The sequence below is a fragment of the Crassostrea angulata genome, chromosome 3 (assembly GCF_025612915.1).
Source record: "Crassostrea angulata isolate pt1a10 chromosome 3, ASM2561291v2, whole genome shotgun sequence".
NCBI lineage: Eukaryota > Metazoa > Mollusca > Bivalvia > Ostreida > Ostreidae > Magallana > Magallana angulata.
In genome coordinates this window covers 18205905-18230549 of record NC_069113.1, presented here as the reverse complement: position 1 = coordinate 18230549, position 24645 = coordinate 18205905, and the positions used below count along the sequence as shown (strand labels likewise).

Here is a 24645-nt window from a genome sequence, read left to right as displayed (position 1 = left end):
TTGTTATCGTGTGTTAAAAATCACCCGGTTGCAAAATGCATGTAGATTTAATATTTGAACACCGTTTGTCACTGGATGCATAAAAGGTGGCCTACAATTTAAAACTGACATTTCATTAGTACAAAAGTGAGAAGGAAAACAAGCAAGCTAATCATATATGTATAAACTATAAATATAATATTGTATCAGTTTCCTTCCTTATCCATTTCATTAAATGCATGATGAAATATTGTCAGTTCTCTATTTTTCAATGATATGTTTTTTGCAAGCATTTAAAAAAATAGAAATATATTGATATAAACTACTTTTTTGTATAATGCATCTTACCATAACGCAATCTGCCTAAACTGTTTACTGCAGAAACACTGATTATTTGTAGTTACATTTTTTTTAAGGGGAGGGGGTTACAATATAATTTTTCCTTGAGTTTAATTTTTTTTTTTAAATTACAGTAAAGGTTAGGTCTAGACCTGTTGTTTTATTTTTACAGCGTTGTCAATTCTAAAATATATTATATTGTAGGTCAATGCATTTTCGTAATCATAATTAATCCATCTGAACCTTAGCTACAGCATAACTGCTCGGTAACATTCCACAATGTTTAAACAACCAATTAACTCATATTTTAGAATAAATTATCCTAGTCAAACAAGGAAGTTTCAGAGTTTGTATAAATAGCTAAGCAGGAAGTTTTTCATTTTCATTACCTTCAAACAAGCAATGGGTTTTTGTATGAAATGTTTTGGATAATTTGAAGCATGCTTATTTTTTCCAAACGTCATGTGACGATTACATTCTTAGTGAACCATTTACCTGATCAATGTGAAAAAGGATTCTGTCCAATTGTTGAGCTTTGTTAATCATTCAGTGTCACTTGTTTATTCCAAAAGCTTTAAATGGCACAGAATATAATTCATGCAGAGCAATATTGGAAAACGCAAGCAGCTATTGAGGCTGAAAAAAGTAAATTACTTTACAAGTTTCTATTTTAAAGCATTTTAAGTAAAATAAATGCCTTTTTATTAGATTTCAAATAATTTCAGACTTTGGACAGATTTATCAACATGGGAAAGGTCCGTGTAACATCTTTATATTGGACACATCCTTAAGTTTAGGGGAAGAAGGCTTCGGGCAATTAAAGGGAGCTTTTTTTGCCATACTTGATGGTGAGTAACTTTCAATTTTTTTTTAGAAAAGCAAAAGAACCTCTCTTTTTATTAACGGAAAATATATTATTATTTGAATTTTATCGCTTTACTTTTAATTTCAGAGTATGCAAAACATCCAGAAATCGACGAGAACGTGGCCGTTATTATATGCGGGCGACAAACCAAGTTTCAACGTTATTATTCTAACCAATATGAAGATATCAAGCATTCATTAGGTTAGATATATTAGAACAACCTGTAAAGACAAGTCTATGTTTTATTAATTTAGTATTATCATTGAAAGAAAAGTTTTAAAATACCTTTCAAATTTATAGTGTGGTTCGCAAGGAAAGCTTAAATGAAGAACAGTTACCTTAAATGGGGCATGGTTACGTTTTTTGCCTTCTTCTTTTTTTGCCCGATTTTAATGTTTCCAATGCTCCAAATTTTGAGTATTAGTTGTGAATTTATAAGTGAGATATAGAGCTCACAATTTTTTGTAATATAAATTAAGCTTAGGTCATGTTTTTGCTTATATTATTGATGTTTTGAAAAGAGAATTCCAAGTTAAGACGTAAAACTAGACAACATTGATATAATGACATCTCAAAGGGCCCAGCCTGAATAGTGGATGAATCGAATTTCAGTTAATTTTCTTTGACTTTGACCTTTACCTTCGAAATTTTCATGCTGGCATAAAGCTTCTATTCAATCTCATTACCACCTAAATACAGGCATTTTTGTATTTGTTCAATCTGAACAGATAAACCATATAGGAAATAATCTATGGTCTAAAACTGATTATAAAGAGGTCTGCTATGACCTTCACATTGACTTGTTTCAATGTCACTTCATGACATTAAAAAAAACTCAGTTTAAGTAAAATATTGAAGTATGAGCCAGATTGGAGCAAAGGGAGAGAAGATATCTTCCGGATAAGGATTCTTCAAATAGTTCTGCTATCACTTTAATACCGTACATCAGGTTTTTTCCGCGCCATGTTTTTTCCGCGAATCAGAGCCTAGAAGGGTTTACGCGAATCTAATTTTCACTATTTCGAAGTCACATTGTAAAAATAAATTTACGATTGTCTAAACCTGTGAGGAAAGTGGCGAAAAGTATGTAAATTGTCGCTCTTGTAATGAAAAATTCGGACAATGAATCCATTTACACGTTTTCCTTAATGTGAAATAATTACCGACAATTATTTTCGGAGACGCAAACAGTCATAAATAAATAGATCATGTACCGTTACATATACCAGTAGCTCAGGTATAATTAGACATCGGTTTATGCAAGGAAAGCGGACGTTTTAATTAGCTTGTCAATGGATTATTAAATAAACATCGAGGCATACAAATCTATTATCTGGCGTTTGTCTTCCGATCCCGCAATTTGTACCTCTAAGTAAACTAACTGAACACAGTTCACCGTACTTTTATTTACACTTCATCCGGAAAGAGAGATCTCTATTACAAAAGGGAAACTTTGTATCAAATTTACGCTGATTTATTTTCCGCGATTCGTAAATTGTCGCAAACAAAGCGGAAATTGGATACACGCGGAAAAAACCTGATATACGGTAATTGACCTTGAAATTGGTTGAAGGTCTCTAAATACACGTTATCAATAAACTTTGTTTATATAGCATATAAATCAAATAGGGCTATGAAAGAGTAGATATGCTCTGAAAAAGGATTTTTGAATGATCCCATATGACCTTGACCCTTGACCTAAAGCCTTTTTCAATATCACTGGACATTTTTTGGCCATAGACACCCTGTGAGTGAGGTATGAACTAGACTGGACCAAGGGGAGAGAAAATATGCTCCGGAATTGGATTTTATTTAAGATTCTACTATGACCTTAACCGTAGACATAAACACATGATTTACGGTCGCTATTTACTCAAAGGCATTTTGTGGGTGAAGTATGAGCCATATTGGGCTAAGGGGAGAGAAGATATGCTCTGGACAAGTTATCTCGTTCGGACAGATGGATGGACTGACAAACAGACGGATAGAAGGATGGACGGACAGACCAATCACTGTAAGGGGCCCGCAGAGCGGGGCCCTAAGAATGACTGAGATAAACGCCAAGACCTGTTTATTTATGTTCAAACCGAATAAGCAGACATAAAAAATATGTTTATATAAAGAACACCGGTACATAAAACAAATTGGCACGAACCTTGTTTACACAACAACAATTGTATATTGCTGTGTATTGCTTATTACTCTACAACTGACACTCAATTTTCGGTTGATCATTTCGGAGATGCATTTCTTAAGCATTTACCTATGAAATTTGAGCAAAATCGTGGTCATTCCCCTTTTTGGGATAAGTCTGTCCGTTTGTCCCTCCGACATCATTTCTCCGAAGCTTATAATATTATCTTCTTTTTATTTACCCAATCTGGGTTTTTCCTTAGGCAGGTAACCCTTCCTCCGTAGGTAACCCTTGCCAACGAATTTATATCCACACGAACGTATATACAAGCGTTTGTTTAATATTTATTAATATTATCCTGACCTTCTTTTAACAAAATTCCGCCCCCACGAACCAGGGAAATTTGGCTACCTACGAACATTGAACCCCACGAATAAATATGACCCACCGTAGTTTATTGAGGAAAAGAGTGTCCTGTGACCTTAAACCTTATTTTTGGGTCAAAGGTTTCCTAAACCATTTGTTATCTTGCTTTGGTCCAATATGGTTCATACTTTACCAAATAGATTGTCTCCAGGAAAGGATGTACAGTTAACCTTGAACCAAGTTTCTATGTCATTGTCAAACACGCTCTCTGTGTAAACTATTTGTCCTTATCTTACAATGTCTATATATCATCTCCTATTGGCTATATTTGCCTAATACTAAACCAATTTAGTTTAAGTTGGAAAACTGATGTGCAATGATTTTAAACTAAGATTTAAGTCAGAGATTACTGTCAAAGTAATAAAGTCAATTCTTTCTACTATCCTTATTATGGTGGGGCACTTAAGCGTTTAAATGGCCTCTGTGTAAATGATGTTTAGATTCATTATTTCTAATTTATTTAAAAGGGCATTATTATGATTTTAGATGAAATTTTCAAATTTAATTTTTCCATTCTTTATGTTCAGAATGTTTCACCTAAGTATTTCTTATTCATATCTAAAACTTCAATGTCAAATTAACCGGGAAAAGTTATGTTTCAAGCAGATGAGTTCTTTTTCTGTTTTGTTATAGTGACAAACGAAAGGTTTCTAGTTTTTGTCACATTCAATTTTGATTTAAACCTCGTAGTTTCTGTGCATAACTCAGTTTGTATTCAAACACATGACCTGAATTTTGTTTACATAACAAAGAATGATGTGCTCTTTTATTATTCTTGTTTATAAATTGATAACTGACTCAACTTTGTATTGATCATTGGAAATACTTGCAAAACATTGTTAACATGGAGGTTGCGAAAATGATATAGTTAAAAACTTCAGCTGCAATCGTGGTAATGCTTTTGGAATGAAAAAAGTATTTCTAATTTTATATTTCAGATGACGTTGAGTTTGGAGGGTCGTCTCCTTTAACAGCAGCTTTTTTACTGTCACTTGGATGTTTGGGGTACAAAGCAGGTAGGCTTTTATGATAATATTTTGAATTGAAAGTATGTATTATGCAGTAAAACAGTGTTAAATCACTATCTTAAATCTTTTCTCTAAAACGTAATATTCGATATAGACAAATAAATTTACGTTATGTAATTAGTACTTCTATACTCAAGTGGTATTCAGAATTGGTTCAATAAAGAGCAAAAATGTCCGGGAATGATGGTTCAATTCATGTTTTTAATCAGCCAAAAGTTCAATTCTAACACAAAAGTTACAATATACATTACTTCATCGAATTCTTCCTATGAATTACAACATCAAAAAAAGATGTGTCTCTTGATTGTTGTTCTTTCTGTAAACATGAAGGTAAGACAATGCAAAATGAGACACCTCAACACTTCTTCATAAAGTTTGAAAATGTATTCACAATATGGAACAACCTGAGCATAAATAATCATTATGCTACGTACTTAACAATCGGTATTAATGTAATGATATATTATTAGGTTGAACTCCAGTTGTCTTAATACAACAACGATATATAAAACTTAATTTATATTCAAAACAATATTTAGTCTTTAAAAAGAATGCAAACTGCTAAGCTTTCAGGACCCTTAATTTACTATAAACAACAAAAAATAGTTGGAAAATACATTGCTTGTATTGAATTATTACTCAAATGCATATACATATATATATATATATATATATATATATATATATATATATATATATATATATATATATATATATATATATATATATATATATATAAATGCCATTTTTCCTTACTTAGCTTGTTTTGTAAGGGAATGGGGGACTTTTATGAATTTTTTTTTTTGTATTTTGGTGGGAAATTATCATCGTTTAATTTATTTAATGCGTTTTTCTGGAGAAATTTTACAAGCGTTTATAATTAGAGATATCATGTATGTGAATACAAACCTATACATGCATTTTTCCATGCATCTTTTGGAGCATTTATTTTTCAGTGATAAATATAAAATCGTTCGCTAAACAAGAAATTCTAAGCTGTTAATTGTCCCCTTTCACGTTTAATTTCGAGACATACCATTTCGGCATGATCTGTGCAAGAATGAATGAATCATTTGTCTTATCACCACGTTTTTGAGTTATGTATGCTAGGATATTTGAATTTATTTCAATTATTGTACACTATTTAAAAGTTCCAATTTGGAGAAACCTTAGTTTCAACTATTTTCCATAATACAACTTTTAATTTTTTCTCGATTTCTTTAATGTTTATTTCTCAAGATCTGCTTGAAAACTTATGTAAATAAATTAAACTCGTATTTTAGACGGGGTCACGAGACCCCGTCTATTGGTTTACTGTCAGCCGAAGTCTCAAACCGGAAGGCACGTGTAGAACACATGAATTGAGTCTACACATAAGAAAATAGTGCAGAAAGTTTTCATGCATTTCAGTAAATATGTATTATAAAAACACGCATTCAATCTTTTTAAGTCCTCTGTGTATAAACAAATTTTATTTAGAAAATAAACAAATAGTTTTATTGATCAAAATATTCTTGCTCGGGTTCAAATGTGGAATGAGTTACGTAACTGAATGCACAGCGCCGTTGACATTTCAGTTGGTATACGAGCTCATTAATCAATAGAAGAGGTTGATGGTGGAATCGAAATTAAAGTTCCCAAACGCAATGTGCCATTTTTGAAAAGTTGTGAATTTTATTTTGACAATCTTTCACCTTAATACTACCAAACTTCATGCGCAAGCCGAAGTTAAAATCGAGACGGGTTAATTATACACAGATGTTTTACAAATTAAATAGGTGTTTCATTGGCTTCCAGTCTACTTGCGGTATGACTGCTGTTCATCTCTAAAGGAATTTTGTACAAAGAAAATAAAAACAAGTCTGGATTTGCCTTCTCGTTCGTTGGATCTTTAGTTGACTAAACTGAATTTAAATTTTAAACAATGCATTGTAAGCAAAATCCTTAATAGATTATACATTTTGGAAGACTTATGCATTATATAATATATACAATCTTATCGATTAAAGAACCAAGTTAAATGTTAATGTTCATGTTTTCCGGCTTAGTTGGAATCAGGCTTGGGGGGAATTACATTGAAAAATAATGCATTACATTACCATTACTTCATGATTTAGGGCATTAAATTACCATTACAATTCCTTAATTTTCTTGAAGTAATGCATTGCATTACCATAACATGAGTAAAGTAATGCATTACCATTACTTTGTGAAAAGTCAATAAGTTTTAAAAAAGTAATTTAAAAACTAAATAAAGAGTTTTTGTAAATATTTCATAAATAAAACATGCTTAACATATTTACAGGTTCATGTTCATGTTTACTATCAGTTTCAAATTTAATGACTTATACAAGATTGCTGTTGCACTTGTAGTTCTCAAAGTAAGGTTGGTCCCGTAACATTTACACGCTAATGGCGGAGTTGACAATCTCTGTTATTTATGTCTCTGATTTTCGGAGTAAGATTTTTAATGAAAGGAACGGTTGTATCGTAATTCGTGTAGATGATGCACGAGTTTACACAAAAAATGGCGAACGGATTTATTTTTACCTATTAATTTTGCATGAATCGCAATCGTGTCAGATAAGTCGGTCTTAAAAATCAAAATGGCGACCGTGACAAATCTTTTTATTGTCAAAGTTCTTGGAATCTTATTGTTAAAAAAATATTTCTAACGTCAGGTGCCTGTGTTTTTTATCGGTATACAAATGTTCACTTTGTTTGTTAATTCAGCAGTTTTAGAGTTTTCGGGGTTTTCATAAAATTTTATTACGGATACCGTCCGACTTCTGGATTTTTCCTTGGATCACAAAATTGAATAAATCTAATGATTAAAATTATCTACCTTGATATAGTTGTTTGATTTTCCAGGTTAGTTGTAATTTTTAAAATTTTTCCCTGGGGTCTTATTTTACATAATATACCGTTGTGTCAATTTTCTACAATTATGAAGGCCGGGATAGAGTAAAATTTATAAAAAAGTATCAGACAATTGCAAAAAAGCTGAATTAACATAGATTGTAACAAATCATTCAAACTCATAAATTTTGGAAGCAAATTCGAGGAAATCCAGAACAATTACAAATTCAAACTTTCAAGACCCCGTCTTTCAGTATTCTCAGTACTTTGATTTAGAGATAAGTGTGCAAATCATATAACCACAATGTGTTCGATTCCCTTTTCGATATACAGAATCAGCCTATTGGAAAAGGCAATATAATATTCAAGAGAACATTTTTTTTACGAAATTAACCAGAGCCTGTAATCATATATGCACTGGCATTAATTGGTTTTCGATTAACAGCTAGGATATGTAATAAAAAATTAAGGGACTCTGATTTTTAGAAGGGTACATGTTCTTAAGCGCGTTAATGTTAATGCGCTTAACATTATTTTAATTTTCTTATAGAACAGTCATACAGAATCGGAGATTTTTATGTTCACCCAAGAATAATTTTTATTTCTGATGGGAGGCCAACAGATTTTACAGATTTTACTGGATCATATACAGAAGACCGTCCTCAATGTGAAACAGAGAGAGTATAAACGTTTATTTTTACCTTTACTGAGAGTATTTCAGCTTTGATATTTTTTTCATATGCTTTGCTGCGTGGTATTATATATTTGACAAATTCTAGAACTACGATTAGCTACTTATTGTTTCACGGTCAATCTACAAAAAGTTTGGTTTTAAAACTTTATTACTCTTAGTCTGGCGCCAAACTTAAATTCACTCTCGTTTCACATTATTTTTGCTTGTGGTGTAAGTGTCGTACCTGGTCATAAATGATAGCACAGCCTCAAATTTAACATTGCGATAAAGTAATCTAAGTTTTTGGGGGGTAAATTTCCGGTTATTTGGCATTTTTAAAAGCTTGTAAATTGTGTTTAACTTATTAACAAATATTTACAATACGCGTGGTATTCATGTTTTTAACAGAATTTTCTCCAGTTAATGATTGATTTAAAACAGTTACTGAATCAGTTATGATTAGATATATTTTGCAATTCATGCTCACCCTTGAGACCAGCACAAGTCCGAGATAAACCTTCGAGGTTGAGACGTTGAAATAAACACATTAAAACAGATTGTTAATTGGTGCAAACAATTATCGAATTAATTCGAATTTATTGATTATTAATGCAAACATATTATTTATATTTTTATAAAATATCTGACTGGTTTGGAAAAATATTCCTCCATGCAATTCAAACATTTTAGCTCACCTGAGCTGAAAGCTCAAGTGAGCTATTCTGATCATATTTTGTCCGTCGTCCGTCTGTCCGTCTGTCTAACTGTAAACTTTTTACATTTTGAACTTCTTCTCTAAAACCGCTTATCCAATTTTAACCAAATTTGGCACAAAACATCCTTATGGGAGGGCTAATATAAATTGTAGAAATAAAAGTCTGATCTGTATTCAAAGCGGAGAAAACCTTAAAACTGTGGGAAAAGGGGGGTGCATTTTTAAAAATCTTCTTCTCAAGAACTACTGAGTCGAATACAACGTAGTTTACCATAAATTATCCTTATGGGAAGGAAAATATAAATTGCAAAAATTAAGTGCTAATTCTGTTTCAAATCTGAGTTATTACGAATATGATAATAAAGGAAAGGCGTGTTTCAATCAGTTTAATAGCTTCGGGTTCGGCATCCGGTAAAATGGGTAGGCAAGATTTGGCCTGGGCAAAATAAAAGATTGGCAGTTATTAATCTGCCAATCTCATTAAAATTTCAGGATATTTGATGGACCAGTATATTTGTATTCGCTGTAAATATTGCTGCAAAATAATGCGTATTTGGAATTGACGATTGCCGATCTGCCCCGGCTTTTATTTTGCCACGGCCCGGGTTTTTACCATTTTACCAAGACTCCAGACTTCCATACTTCTAAAACGAGGTTCTTTGTTTAAAGCAGCCATGACATTATACGAAAAAGGGTCGCTCTGACTATGATGAATTTGCTTGTTGTACAACAGTTTGCGAATGAAGGAAAATTTTAAAACATGCAAAATATATTGGTGCTTGTTCTGATTTTCGTTTCGTTTTCATTATTTATGCTTTGTAACCTGGGAACTATCGTCTGTATTTCGTGATTTTTACGTATTAAATCAAACAGAGACTTCGGTAAATCAAACAAACTGTTTACCTGCGCAAATTAAGCAAAATCTGATGTATCAAAAAAGTACTGAAATACAATTCATTCTATTGGTAATTCGGCATTATCTTTTGCGTAATGGTAGATTAATGCACTAGGTTTTGTTGAGATGCTCCGCATTTTCTCGAGTTTATTCAGTTTGAATAGAGTTTGATATCGCTGACGGAAATATGTAGGTATATACATGTATATATATGATTCATTTCAAAAAAATAAATTGTGTTCTTTATTTGTTAAAGTGCATGTTTCTTGTGTTTAATTGTTTACAATTTCTATTTACTAACCATATTTGAGTGTTAAGCTTCGAATTATAAGCAAGATACAGAGATTTGCTCACAATTCTATGTTTGTACACAGATCTTAAAAACTAAAGATTAAAAAGGTAAAAAATTTGTCAATATTTATTAAGAAAAATTTCAAAGTCTGTTTTTCCAGAAACCAACTTTAACAACTTATTGTATTGTAAACTTAACCTTTTTTCGTCATTATTACTCCTACTGTACATGTGATCCTTGACTGTGTTTGTGTACATTTGTATAAATTGATTTTGAACCTCAAATACCAATGATCTGGTCTTGAGTGAATAAAAGATTTGAAAATCTTAGGCCATTCTTTTTTTCCATTTTAAATGCTGAATAGGAAATACCAAGTTAAAAATCTTAAGCTGAATGTAATAAACTCATGTGAACAAAATATGACTCAAACCTAGGCGAACTGTGTGCTCTGTATCTTGCTTATAATTCTACAATTGAAGCTGAAATTTTGGTTGAACATTAGAAATTTTATATGAATTAGAGTATGTTAAATACTTGTACAAACAAAATACAAAGAATGATATTCTGTATATACCTACTCTCTGGGGCCCCCTCTTTATACAATAAATAATGTGAAATCTACATCAATTTTGATAGTTTTTCAGACAAGAGTAAATAAAAACGACATCTTTAAAACAGTTTCCATAGTTCTGACACATTTCTGTTGCGGGTATAAAGTAATTATCGCTATTCCTAAGAAAATATCACCGCGGAAAATTATCCTGGTTTGTACCGTTTATTTATTTTTTTTTATTCTACCGAGGGACCCTATGGCACATTATCTTTTGAACGCCCATTGTTGCTCAGGTGAGCGATGTGGCCCCATGGGCCTCTTTTTTTTCATCTTTTCATTCCAATTTACTGTGAATGAATAAAATGAGTAACTAAACATACAGCACTCATGATCATTGGCAGGACATAGACCATTTACTGCAAGTGACAAGATCAATTGGTAAAAAGAATCCAATTTTCTGCATACCTGTAGGAAGAAACCCTAATATGGTATGACATCTACTGTAGCTTCATTAATACGCGTGGACATCAATTTTAGTGGAATATCAAAGTTTCAAGGATTCAATAATTTGCAGCCAATGATCCCATCAATGCAGAATAGTAGTGAAATTCGTACTTCAATGAACATTAAATTCCGTGAACAAAAATTGGTATTCAACGAATATTGATGAAACCACAGTAAATTCTTAAGATGTCTTTTTATGATAGGGTTGTAAGGAATTCCATATGCATTGATTTTATAAAAAAAAAAAAAAAAAAAACATTTATTGTTGTAGACATCATTAGAATTCATAAGTGCCCAGTCACGAGGTGGAAAGATTGTTTGTGTCAGTGAAGCAAGACAATTTGCAAAATACTCGCACAATATCGTAAGTTTTTACGCCAACTTGTTTTTAAACGTTCTGGAGCGATGATTCTTCTATTTAATGATGAAACCGTATGTTTAAACATGTAAAGACATTTTCGTATTAAAACATATCTGACATAGTGTTTAATTAATCTTCATCAAAAAGCACTTAATTGTTAAAAAAAAAATTCTATTTTGATAATATTTTTGAATTATTACCGCAGGAAACAGCTTCCATGTTGACGTTTACAAATGAAAACGATGACAGAGAGAGAATTCTGACATCACTAGCATGTAAATTTCCAGAAAGGGTGTTCACAGAAATGGATCTTGTAGGTTTTTATTTATATAAGTCCTTTTGGTACCTTCTTTTCTTTTATAAGTTATGCACATTCTATCGTGGAAGCGTAAGTATTTTTAAGACCGAGTAAAAGTTTTCGATTTAATTACAGAATGACATAATAGAAATTTGCTCGAGAAAATCGTTATACCAGCCAGTCTCTGAACAGGCAGATGAGGAGGATGAGGATGATGATAGGGAAAAGCTTTTTGTGGAGAGGTATCCTCAACTGCCTCGTTTAGGATCCAGGGTCAAACGAGGACGAGACTGGATTTATGATAACCGTGACAACTTTGGTCCTGGTACTGTTGTGGGACATCTAAGAGAGGGTACGGAGATTTTCTGCATGTAATCCCAGGAAAGTGTTTTTTATGTCATCATATTTAGATTTCAATTCATTGATTAAATGTATGACCTTTTGAATTATTGCGATAATTTAAATTAAATAATTTAGGCATACGAAAATATAGTTTAAATGAAATTAATTCTCTTGCCTCCACAAGATCATACATGCACAAATTGAGCTTGAGCTATTGACTGGTTGGTGTTGTTGACTTTTATCTTTAATTAAATGGCTGTTATATCATCATATCCTTAGTTACAATTAATAATTTATCCTATAGTCTATTTCTTCATTGATAAATAAATTAATTATTCATTAAATTTTGATGCTTTTTGCACGACTGTGTTAGTAGAATAGAACAAAACTGTGATCATCAACATATAGACTAGGTCCTGTAACATTACGATGAATACATTAAAGAATGTTTTTTGATCTTATGAAATACACACATTGGTCAAGGTCAATTATCAATTTAAAAAAGAATGCGTTTAAGAAGTCCACACCACAAATTATAATGCAGGGTTCAAATACATAATTTGTATTGTACTATTGACCTTTTGAGATGCAGACTAAAACACTTTTGATATTACAAGTCTGAATTTTGCTAATATTTTTAAATTTATCATACTCAATAAAATATTCAAAAAATCTTTCTGTTTGGAAACTTTTAGAAAGTGAGCGAATGAATCTAATGCGCCCCTTTTTGGAAATGAAGGGAGTAATCTATCTTTATAAGAAAACTGTTTATACACAACACCAATGTCTACAGCACTAAAACAAACTAAAACTTTAGAGGAAACAATACTAAACACAAATGCAATAAGATACATGTTTAGTATGTTCTATAAGTATCTGTATATAGTTGCTGTCTGTAAATTCGTTTCAGGACAACAATATAATGTGAACTAGTTTTGTAAACTAATTGTGCTACTTGTATTATTAAAGGACATTATTATATTTATTATCATTATTAATAATATACGAGCGACACTGATTAGTGATTGAATTTTATATAGGCATATGACAATTTTGGTTTAGAGTCAGAAACAAAACAAGAACAAATAGTATGTTTAATATAGTATAATATGTTTTATGAAAAGTTAAAAATCTTTCTTCTTCTATTTAAACAGAAGGATGGGCGATTGTAGAATGGGATACAGGTTTTAAAGCACACTACAGATTTGGAAGTACACGAGAATTCTCCAATAAATATGACATACAGCTTTGCAATGAACCTCGCATCTTGGGAAACGAATTAATCGCTACTGGTTGTCTCGTCACCAGAGGTTAAACCTTTTTATTGTTTTTAAGGATTTTGAATTTATCAGCTTTTGTCCTTGCTAAATTAAATTAAATTTTTCAAATGTTGAGAGAAGCATCTTTTTCATAATTCAAACTCGAGATTTTCGGGAAATATTTTCTATGAAAGATGAATAGAGAAAGAATTGTGACAGAATATATATCTTTAGGAAAAGATTGGGTCTGGGGTAACCAAGATGGCGGAGCTGGAAATATTGGAACAGTCCTTTCAGTAGAAGGCTCCGGTCAAGTTCTTGTATGTACGACTAGTTTTTCTTAATTTTTGACATCTTTTGTATTTTATCATTGTGTCTTTGTTATTTAAACTTAATATTTATTCAAATGTTTCATTCGAGAACTGTTTCATTGTTTATACTAGTAATTATATCGCTAATATTGATTCTACTATTTAAAAAATGTCGTCATTTGAATACTTCGTCAGATATCTCAATTTATCAAGGAAAATATTGTGAACCATAACTTTACACGTTTTTATTAGTTTTAAAATATTTTACTGTGCATGTATCTACATTCTAATCCGACCTCATGTATGCAGTGTGTCAAAAATATATAGGTCATTTGTTGTAGGTGCGATGGCAACACGGTTTAATAAAGTATTATTCTTTTGGGATAGATGGACGTTTTGAACTTGATGTAAGGTAACGCACTGAATAAAAGAGAAGTGAAATGAAGTTTATTGCAGATGATATCACAAGAGTGCATTTCTGTCCAATTTAATCAAAAACGCTCTTGCTTGATCGGATCTTCAGTGGATTTTAAATTGTAACAGTATTAACTAACCAATTGTTTGTTATCTGTATTATCGTCAGCTAAAAACTTTTATCGATATCGTTAGCTACACCAAGAATTTATTCGTTTACCTATATATATATATATATATATATATATATATATATATATATATATATATATATATATATATATATATATATATAAAGCACTAAAAATGGCTAACGACACGAACAATAGAAATTGTCAAATTTTCGAGACAACCCGTCCCTTCTTCAGGACCAAAAGATAAATTACATGAGTAAAAAACAAAGAAAACAAAATCTAAAGCTACTACTAAACTACTAAAGAAACTATAAAAAAGAATAGCTACATTATACACATCATTTTAAATCAAATGATGTGTATAAATAAAATGGATAGAGAACAATTGAAAATAACAAAACTGATTAAGGAACGAGCTAATAATTTGAATAATTAACATGATTAATAGTTTGTACATGGACCCAAAAGGATGAAGATGGTGATATTGCAGTACTTAGTTGATGTTCATTTTAGTGAGGTCACTTAATTTGTTAATGCCGTCAGGGCGGAATGACTTCAGTCTATGCATCCAAAATTTTTCTTTATTTTTTCTCTCCGCATCTGTCCAGTTAGGGTTGTGATCAATGATTAAAACCATCATGTCCTCCCATTTGTGACCATCTAAGTTAAAATATTTTACTTTATTGTTCGTGTCGTTGGTTATTTTTAGTGCTTTATATATATATATATATATATATATATATATATATATATATATATATATATATATATATATATATATATATCCTGTTGTATTTACTCTTTAGCATCAGATTTTTTTTTAATATGTCAATATAACCGGTTTCTTTCCTTTTTGTATTAGGGCCATATTTTATTCCAATAACTGTTGAATGCTTGATATGTTGTTTGTTGGTATTGTAATCAATAGTATTTACTTACATGTAACACAGTGATCCATTCTCACCGAAAGCTGCTAAGTTTCTTAAAGATCAGATGCAAAACACTTCATTAGATTCTTCAGGTGGAGTACAAGAGGACTTCAATGAGGGTATTATTTTTTAATTTAAATAAAGACTATCAATCCCTATAAGTGTTTGCTTTTCCTCTACCTACATCACCATTTTAAGTTTTGTCATTTTTAAAGAGAAATGAAAAATACTTTTCACAGAAGCGTGTTATAAAAATTTCTTATTTAACTAAATAGGTAAGAAGTTTTGAATGAAGTAAAACTATAACCTTGAAATACCATACATATGCTCTGATTGATCAATAAACAGGTTTCAAGAATACCTTGGGTGGTATATCCGCTGAGAAAGATATGGAATTCGAGAATCCGGTCTCCGTGAACAGGCCAATTTTGCATGTTACCAAAGGAAAGTATTTCAAAAACAACAGTGTTGTTGAAAAGCAAACATCAGATATTGAAACAGATGGACCTTCCTTTTCATGTACAGTGAACCAATGGTGTTGGAAAGATTGTGAAGGAAAGTGGAATCCCTATTCGAGGGAAGTTAATGAAAGAATAAACAAATGTTACAAACGTGATCCAAGGTCAACTGTTATCGTTAATATCCAGGACCAGTCGTAAGTTATGATTTTTTAATGCCCGTGAAACCCCGTAAGAGATTACACAAAATAGCATGTTAAATGTTAACCATTCGATAAAATTTATCAAGGTTACTAATCAAGTTTATTGTTCAGTTACAGAGTTGTGATGTCCAAAAGTCGACAGATCAACCAAACGACCAGAGATATCAGTGAGATAAAACTAGTAACAAACTGGCCAAGTCCATAACTTAAATATAAAACTCTTTCAACGTTATCTTGTTTTATCTTCAATGTCATTGTAAGAACCTTGGATAGAAATAATTATGAATTTATCATTGATACATTAATTCACCATTGTTTTATTAATTAGGGGTTACAGTGTTTTGAATAACATGTTACTTGAATGAGTCAATGTATTATATTATGGATGTTATTTTATTAAATTTAGAAAGTGCATATTCCCAATAGAAACTGGTGGCGTTGTCTAATAGACGCTATAACATACGTTTATCAAGTAAAATTGTCAAAGTTTTTATAGAAACAAAGTGAATTACAGTAAGTTATTCTTGCAATAAAACTATAATACATGTAAGTATGAATATTAAGAAATTTGCCGCTTCAAATTAAAAATTAACTTTGATTTTGGCATAAACATGTTCAAAATAACATATGCCCAAACAACCACAGTTATTCAAACGGCGGGTGTGACCGGTCAGCAGAGGATGCTCACTCCTCCTAGGCACCTGATCCTACCTCCAATGTAATGGAGATCCGTGTTTTCTCAATGTTTGTATTTTGACAATCACAAACAAACCCAATCATGATGTTTCGTTTTTTTCCCTATTATGACATTTTCCCGATATTGACATTTACATCGATTATAACATGCCCAATTGTGACAAGAAGCACACGCGGGTGTGACCGGTCAGCAGAGGATGCTAACTCCTCCTGGGCACCGGATCCTACTTCTTTCGTTTTAGAGGTCCATGTTGCTCTGCTTTGAATTTGTATTTCGTTTTATCGATTTTGGAGACGGTTGGCAGTTTGTTGTTGTCATTTTTCATTAGTTTTAAGTAAATTTTTTCACCTTGTAGTAAGGAAGCGGAGTATTGTAGTGTTGAAACATGTGTTACGTTTCATAAGGGTTGTCAAATTTGTAGGTTAACTAAAATGTTCGATAAAATGAACATTTTGCTCAATCCAGAGATAAAAAAAAAACTTTTTTCCATCTTTTTTCAGCTAGTTACCGTATATTCTTTTAATAGAAATGACGAACGTCGTTTTTTATTTACCGATAGCCGCCGTTTAGGTGCTACACTGTGTCTTTGCAATTACTGTCGCTTGGATTTACATATGCGTTCTCAGACTGATCCATTTGCTTCCTGTTGTTGGTTCTTGATATTCCATATTTATTGTGTTTGTTGATGTATCAAAAAGTCAGAAAATTGACTTTAATCAAGCAATATTGGTCATGAATTTGATCAATGCAGCATTAATATGAAGTGTTGTACAAATAAATATGAACAATTTAGTAGAGTATATATTGTTTAAAATGAATCTCAGATTTTTTTTGCACGTATTCTTATAATTAAATATTAATATTCAGCTCGGTCCTTCAGTTGGGGCCGCAAGGTTATCCTGGATGGAGTAGGGGATGTTTAGTTTGATCCATGTTTACACAATGCTTGCATAGTTATATCACAAATTATACATTCATGTTCTTGAAGGGAGGATCACATGACCCTCATTGTTGCCCAACCAATTCCCTTGGGATCATTCTTTTTATTTAAAGAATAAATCTACACTTCCTGTGAATGATTCCACACAAGTTTTATTTTTTCTTTCTTCGTGGTTTTTGAGAAGAAATGCTAACAAATATTCAATAACTGTCTATCATCCTCCCTTTGTAGGAGAATACGGTTTTATTGATAAATATCCAACAAAATTGGATTACATTCCAAATTTTTAAATTATCTTAAAATATAGGTTTTTTATATCATGGACATATGGTTTGTGTTCAATTCATGTTTAACATTATGTTTTACACTACTATTTAGCATTTTGAATACTAGTAATTCAGTCGGTATGTTTTTAATCGTAAAGTTTGACAAGAAATGCAGAAAAAAATACAGAGGCCCGTATATATTTGTCTAATTTGCTATAAAATAGATCTTTAAATAGATCTTTGTTTAGGATTTTTGCAATGATTTTATTATTCTGCTGACTCTCTTATCACATAATATCAAAATTGAGAGTGAATTTTAATTACTTGTCCTTGTGTCAAATGTTTACATTAATTAAACACCCTGTGTTTGTGACGTCACCAGGGGGCAAATTTAAACGAAAGTTCATTCATGTAAAATTCAACAATATCTGTAAATAATTTCAATAAGAAAAACGCGATTTGATCAGCGAAACCTTTTTCGGGAAACCTTAATTTATCTGAAGATCAGCAAGCATGTTCACGAAACTTTAATAAGATATGTCATTAGTGTGTTCTTAAGAGTTTGAAACATCCTAAGATCAACATAGCACACATCTTAAGTTGTAGCTTGACGGTAGCTAACGGACATCTTTAGTTAGAATACCCTAACCTACTTAAATCATTCTTAATTTATCACATTAATTCATACAGATAGAATTTGAGAGACAATTTAAAATGTTGAGACGGAAAATTATACATGACATTATCGTGATTAAACAAGTATATTTTTATTTGTATTCTTTCATTTACAAGAAAATGAATTATTTAGATATATTTTATCGACCAGGAAAACTTAGTTAAGAAACATACCAAAAAACTCCGAATGATCGCTTTTTTTGTGTAAAGAAAATATATATCATAACAACATTTGGCTTACAGGGTTTTAATTTTTTAAAGATCAATTGTGCATTTTATGAAGATAAAAACGTGTTTGAAATCATAAGATACAATAATCATTAAGATTTTCGTTTACGAGTAGAGGCTGGTAGATTACATATAATATTACTGTACGAAAGAATCTTTGTTCACTTCGTAATGATACTCTAACTGCTGATGAATTTCATTTTTTCATTTAATCTTATATGCTTAAAGTAAAGGATTTCACTGATATAAGAAAAAATGTACATGTGTTGAAGTTATCATTCCAAGAGACCATGCCCATATTCTATTAAAGAACTACATGCGGTATTACACATTTCTAGCTCCCAAAATTAAAATAAGAATGAGAATAGTTGAAATCATATTGTTTGCTAAAGGGGCACTTCAAGTCTTTGGCACACGTTCTCAAAGTTATGTACGTCATGATCAGAGAGGCATTTCTTAGATGACGGTGGGCCTATGAAAAAGAAACCATCAATAAGATGAGACATACCCGATGCCTTGTATTTATTCAACATAATCGTCTGCAAAGATGTGCTTAATTTCTCAAACAACTGACATGCTGAACTAGCCGCTATAGGTAAACATTTGTCAAAGTGAAGTGAAAATCAAGGGGATGAATTGGAACGTAGATACACGACGAATGGATCTCCTTGATGCATTGATGGTGGAGTAGGTTTTGGACTGAGGATTTTCTTTCTTTTATTTTTTTTTTTTAGGCATACTGCTCTGCAATAAGTGCATAGATGATGTATTTGACAAGACAATAAGAACCAAGAATTTTACTATACAATGTGCAAATAACGCAACTCTGCATCTTCTATCAATCTGTTCTTGTCAATTTTTAATCAGCCATTGTCAGTAATAATTAATACAAAATCATAAGTCATACAAGATAGACAAAGGCAGATAATATTAAATCAATAATTATATTTTTAATACTTCCTGACCCCTCAAAACGTCTTTGAAAGCTAAATAGAAAACTTGTTGCCACACAAGGTAGGATCATAAAATCAAGATCAAGCACATATACAAGATCATAAATAACATTCTTCGGGCAACCATTTAAAATAAATAGACGATTCAGTAATTTAAATAAATAAACTAGCTGCCACACAACATATGCTCATAACTAAAAATTAATCACAAATACAAGATCATCAACATTTTTCAGGGAATCATTTCAAACAAAAAAACAGACTTCTTGACATGTTTTACTGGTTCTTGGAAGGTGAAAGGAAAACAACTTGTATCCTCACATTGTCCATCATGTAAAATTAGTAGTTAAAATAAGTTAAAATTAAGTTAAAATAAGATCGGGGCCTTGTTCGGCTTGATGAATGAGACCGGGGCTAAAGGAAAGCTTTAAAAACGCGAGAAAGGGAGTGGCAACTGATTGCCGATAAATTGATTTCGTTAGTATAAAATCTTGGTGGTAAACTATACTCATTTGTATTAAATTTGAAATAAATAGCTGAACAATTGTCGAAGTGACATACGCAAACACGTATACATGTACAACAGTACAACAACACAAAACTGAATAAATTGTTTAAACAACAAACGTTTTCCGGTAGACACATTGAGTTGCTTAAAAAGACAGAAAAATAGGTTATGAGAAAAAGAGACAGGTGAAGTAGTTAAAAGAGAAATAAATAAACCGCAACTGACTGTTATCTATTTTTATCTATGCTTTGTTGACACTAAGAAAAGGGTGGATCATGCATTTCCATGAATATTGTAGACTAATCGGTACCAAAAAGAGTACCTGGGAGAAGGTTAAAAAAATATTACAATGTCCAATCAGGAAGTAAGTTTGAATTCATTTTGATTTAAAAGGGTAGGGTCTGTGTGAATTGGGTTTATGACTGACAAGACAATAGGCAAATTATATTACATTCAGATCCTTTAGCAGTTTTTACATTTTACAATATATTGTCCTAGGCAAGGAAAAGCTTGATAGAATTAAACGCCCAAAAACTGGTGGTGGTCCCCATCTCTCCCTTCTCACACAAGGAGAGGGCACATTTCTGCGTCTTGCAGATGAAGAGCCACATCTCTGTGGTGTACTGGGGGGTATTGATACAAATGATGAGTAGCAATTTAATTATTAATTGAAATGTTTTCATTCCTCGAAAAAAAAGATTGGACAACTGATCAACCTCGATTGTTAATTCAGATGAAATTATGGTTAAAAGATTATGAGTAGTTAACATGTTATGGAAGTTTCCATTAAGTACTGTACATTCTCTTATTGGAGTCATTTATTTCATAGCTCCAAGCATGTCTTCAGATCAGTTTCTCAGACAGTTGACCCTGCAGGGGACCACCTCCAACAAGGTAAACTTTTAAAATTTTGGTTTACTTTCTCAATTATAAAATCAAACCATTAAAGAAATTTTAAATGGTTCTCCTCCAGAACCACTGGGCCAATTTTAACTAAACTTGACACAAAGCATCATTGGTTGAAGGGAATTTAAGTTTGTTAAAATGAAAGGCCACACCCTCTTTAACGGGGAGATAATAAAAAAATATTGAAAAATTGTTGGTATTTTTCGAAAATCCAATTCTTAAAAACTTATTGACCAGAAAAGCTAAAACTTGTGTAAAAGCATTCTCAGGTAGTGTAGATTCAAGTTTTTTCAAACGCTCAAACCATGATCCAGGGGAGGGGGAAGGGTAGGATTGAGACACAAAGGGTGTACAATTTTACCTAGAAATATATAGATCAAAATCTTTAAAAATCTTCCTCTAAAAAACCATTTGCCAAGAAAAGCTATAACTTTAGAAAAAGCAATCTTAAATAGTGTTGATTCAAATTCGTCTAAATCTTCAGGAGTAGGGTGAACCCCATTGGAGGGTTTAATTTTACAAAGGAAAACATTTTAAATTATTAAAAAAAAAACCAAATGATTAATTTATATGTATCTTATATGTAAACAGTTGTTAAGATCTTCATGAGAACTGCAATGCTAAATATGTGATATGACTATAAAATTTCCCTGTTACAAAAAGGGCCTAATGATAAAGATAAAAAAGAATATCCAGAAGAAAAAATTTAACTTTTTAAATACAGAATACGCATCGTCCAGATATTTTGTATATTGACTCAATAAAGCTGATTTTATTATGGCTATTGTTGATCAGGTCAGCGACGTGGCCCATGGGACTTTTGTTTAAATAAAATATTTTACTTGTCTTTTAGCTACCATTAACTGGAATAATGAACATATCTTTGTCTGTAGTTGGAAAATGCAAAACTGATCGATTTTTTTTATTTCAGGGTCAGAAGAACATTGTGACTGATACGCCTACAATTAGTACGGTTCAGCAATATACATTAAAGTTTAATAATCTTTAGTTAAATTTAAAATCAAATATTAGAGATGCTTGTACAGGTAGTTTATTAAATTCAAGTAATTTTTTATCAATTCTAATTTTTTACCTAAAGTTTTAACACTTTACGTGATTCATGGAGTGAAAAGAAAAGGAAAGACAAATGCAGGTTTGTAATAAACTTGCATGCATTCATTACTAATCGGTGTCATTTTTTTAAAGCTGTCTAAACATTGCAACTGAATTTAATTACAGGTGAAAGCAAAAAAAGAAATTTAAAAAACTGGAGGACCTAGAGGAGAAGAACTTGTTATTAGACAAAAAAGACTGGAGGAGGAATTATACGGAGTTCAAGAGGAGAGAAAAGTACTGGCAATAAAGAAAGAGGTCTTGTTGTTAAAGAAACAGAAACTTTTAGGAGAGATCCAAACTCTATATCCCAGTTCTCTGGCCGAGTTGTAAATCAGAGAGAGAGAGAGAGAGAGAGACCTTCAAGAAATTATGAACATAACATGATTATTTGTAAAGAGGTATATATTACATTTTCTATTATTGCAATAAATGTAAGTGTACTAAGAGTACATGAAAAGTGTTATTGAAGAGATCTGTTTATATTGAGTGTGCTCATATTCAGACTGAATCAAACAAGATAATTTGAACAAAAAATACAGAAGATTTTACATGTTATTTAAGCTCTCTATTTTTTTTTCATGCTTTAATTAAGGACACATGTGACGTCCCTCAGTTTTAGATAACTGTCCTTGATAAATTATTTCTGAATCTGCCTTTAAACCTGTTCATGCCCAAAAATACAGCGAATGTGAATTACCGGGCTACTTTTGCAGTTAGAATATTTTGAATTTTTGCGAAATGCAAAAGAATGCTTATTTATAAAGTCATAGTATATATTTTCAGGTAAAAAAAACTCAAAAGGACTATGTGTTACCACTAGCATACAACAATTTCATTTGATGTCTTTTCAATATATATGCTGTATACACGATTGCCTTAGATAAGTCAATAATTGAAATATATATGTCTAATTATCAGTACGCTAAACCAAAACTAATTCAATGTTAATGTATACTACAATACCTGTAAAACTTAATTTTATTTGGATCTCTTTGGTTTAGAGTGGTTCAAATACCAGTAGTCAAATATCCAACTTTTTATCGCATACTTACTATCTTCCTATAATTTTTAATGATGCTGTGCAAGTTTATTCAAACTCTATCAGATTGTTAATTGTGTAACTTGCGTTTCTTTGAATATATTTTATCTTAATATTGTATAATAATTATTGAAAATTCCTAATGTTTGCAAAAGCTCTATTTTTTAGGCCAAATCGTATATTAAGTGTGCTATACCTCTTTGTAGTAATCCAAGAAAATGAAAAACTTAAGTAGTTTTTATTTAATATATGCATAGGCGAATCATCATGTGCCTTTTAAATAATCAATGTATAATGTGGATATCATATATAGTAAAAATATATATATATATATATATATTGTATAATCACTTTGCAATTATTTATTTAATTCAAATGGAAAACCAAAATCGATCGTGTGCGATCATCTGTGAGAGAGAGAGAGAGAGAGAGAGAGAGAGAGAGAGAGAGAGATTTCTTTAAATAATGGGACACCCCCCACCCCCACAAACACACACACAGGGCAGGAAGGGTCATAATGGGGGTTTTATTTCAATTAACGTCAATGTATATGCATTTTACTTTTTTTAAATTATAATTTAGATCAATCCCTAATTTTCTTACAGAACTGAATAAAGTAAACCAATTGCACTATCAACTGCTCTCATTTACATGTATACTCATACATTTTATCAACAGTTGCTTCCTTTTATTATTGAAATATTAAAGTATTAAATTTTAAAAAGATTATAAATATCATTTGTTGAAAGTCTGCATAAAGATAAGTATAATAATGTGAGAACGAAACTGTAAAGATTTTTTTCAATTATTTAAAATGAAGTTAATTGAAATTTCTATATCAGAGAGAAAGAAGAAAAATGATTGTTGCAGACGATAATTGAACCCCGGCCGTATGCCCCGAATGACAATACAATTAAACTACATGGACCGTCCATGTTGGCGAAATTTTTAACATATTTCAATACTCTCAATCTATAGTTATAAATTTTTATATATTAATTATTTTGGATGAAAATTTAAGGTTTATTTCGTATCGATTGATAATTATTCAAATTTACTTTCAAGTAAAACTTTTTAAGGAAATTGATTTTATCTGAATAATATTAGAAATTGTATTTGAGACAGTCACCAATTTAGAAATGAACAGTTCCAAAGTTTCTATTCACTAGCGCTTTCTGGATTTACATCCTTCTTCAGGTGAATGTACATAAGTTATGAACTTGTTTTCCTTAGAAACGTTTACTATGACGTCGTGATGTAACGAGAGTCTTTACAGAGGCGAGTTCAACAGAGCGAGCGCTTGCGAGCGCTCGCCAAAATTTGTGTTGCGGGTATAGGGAATTTTG

General features: G+C 31.3%; 1 protein-coding gene across 3 annotated transcripts; it reads left to right on the top strand.

Moving 5' to 3' along the window:
- The first annotated feature begins 718 nt into the window (after nt 1–718).
- LOC128176141 (uncharacterized) lies at nt 719–23587 on the top strand. Of its 3 annotated transcripts, none has more exons than XM_052842231.1 (17): nt 719–963; nt 1044–1166; nt 1271–1384; nt 4682–4759; nt 8181–8311; nt 11160–11246; nt 11534–11626; nt 11829–11936; nt 12057–12273; nt 13418–13573; nt 13757–13842; nt 14175–14245; nt 15332–15429; nt 15659–15965; nt 16089–16138; nt 16617–16715; nt 22384–23587. In XM_052842231.1, the coding sequence occupies exons 1-16, from the start codon at nt 897–899 to the stop codon at nt 16691–16693; spliced, it is 1863 nt and encodes a 620-aa protein (XP_052698191.1). In that variant the 5' UTR covers nt 719–896; the 3' UTR covers nt 16694–16715; nt 22384–23587. The 3 variants fall into 3 exon arrangements, with proteins under 3 accessions (XP_052698191.1, XP_052698190.1, XP_052698192.1); XM_052842230.1 differs by having other exon boundaries at nt 16083–16138; nt 22384–23586; XM_052842232.1 differs by lacking the exon at nt 22384–23587 and having other exon boundaries at nt 16083–18050.
- Nucleotides 23588–24645: the final 1058 nt, after the last annotated feature.

Coding starts and splice junctions, on each gene's coding strand:
- LOC128176141 (XM_052842230.1), top strand. CDS start 897: ATGGCACAGAATATAATTCATGCAGAGCAATATTGGAAAACGCAAGCA. Junction 1,167..1,270: donor TTTTTTTGCCATACTTGATG/GTGAGTAACTTT, acceptor TTTTAATTTCAG/AGTATGCAAAACATCCAGAA. Junction 14,246..15,331: donor CGTTTTGAACTTGATGTAAG/GTAACGCACTGA, acceptor CATGTAACACAG/TGATCCATTCTCACCGAAAG.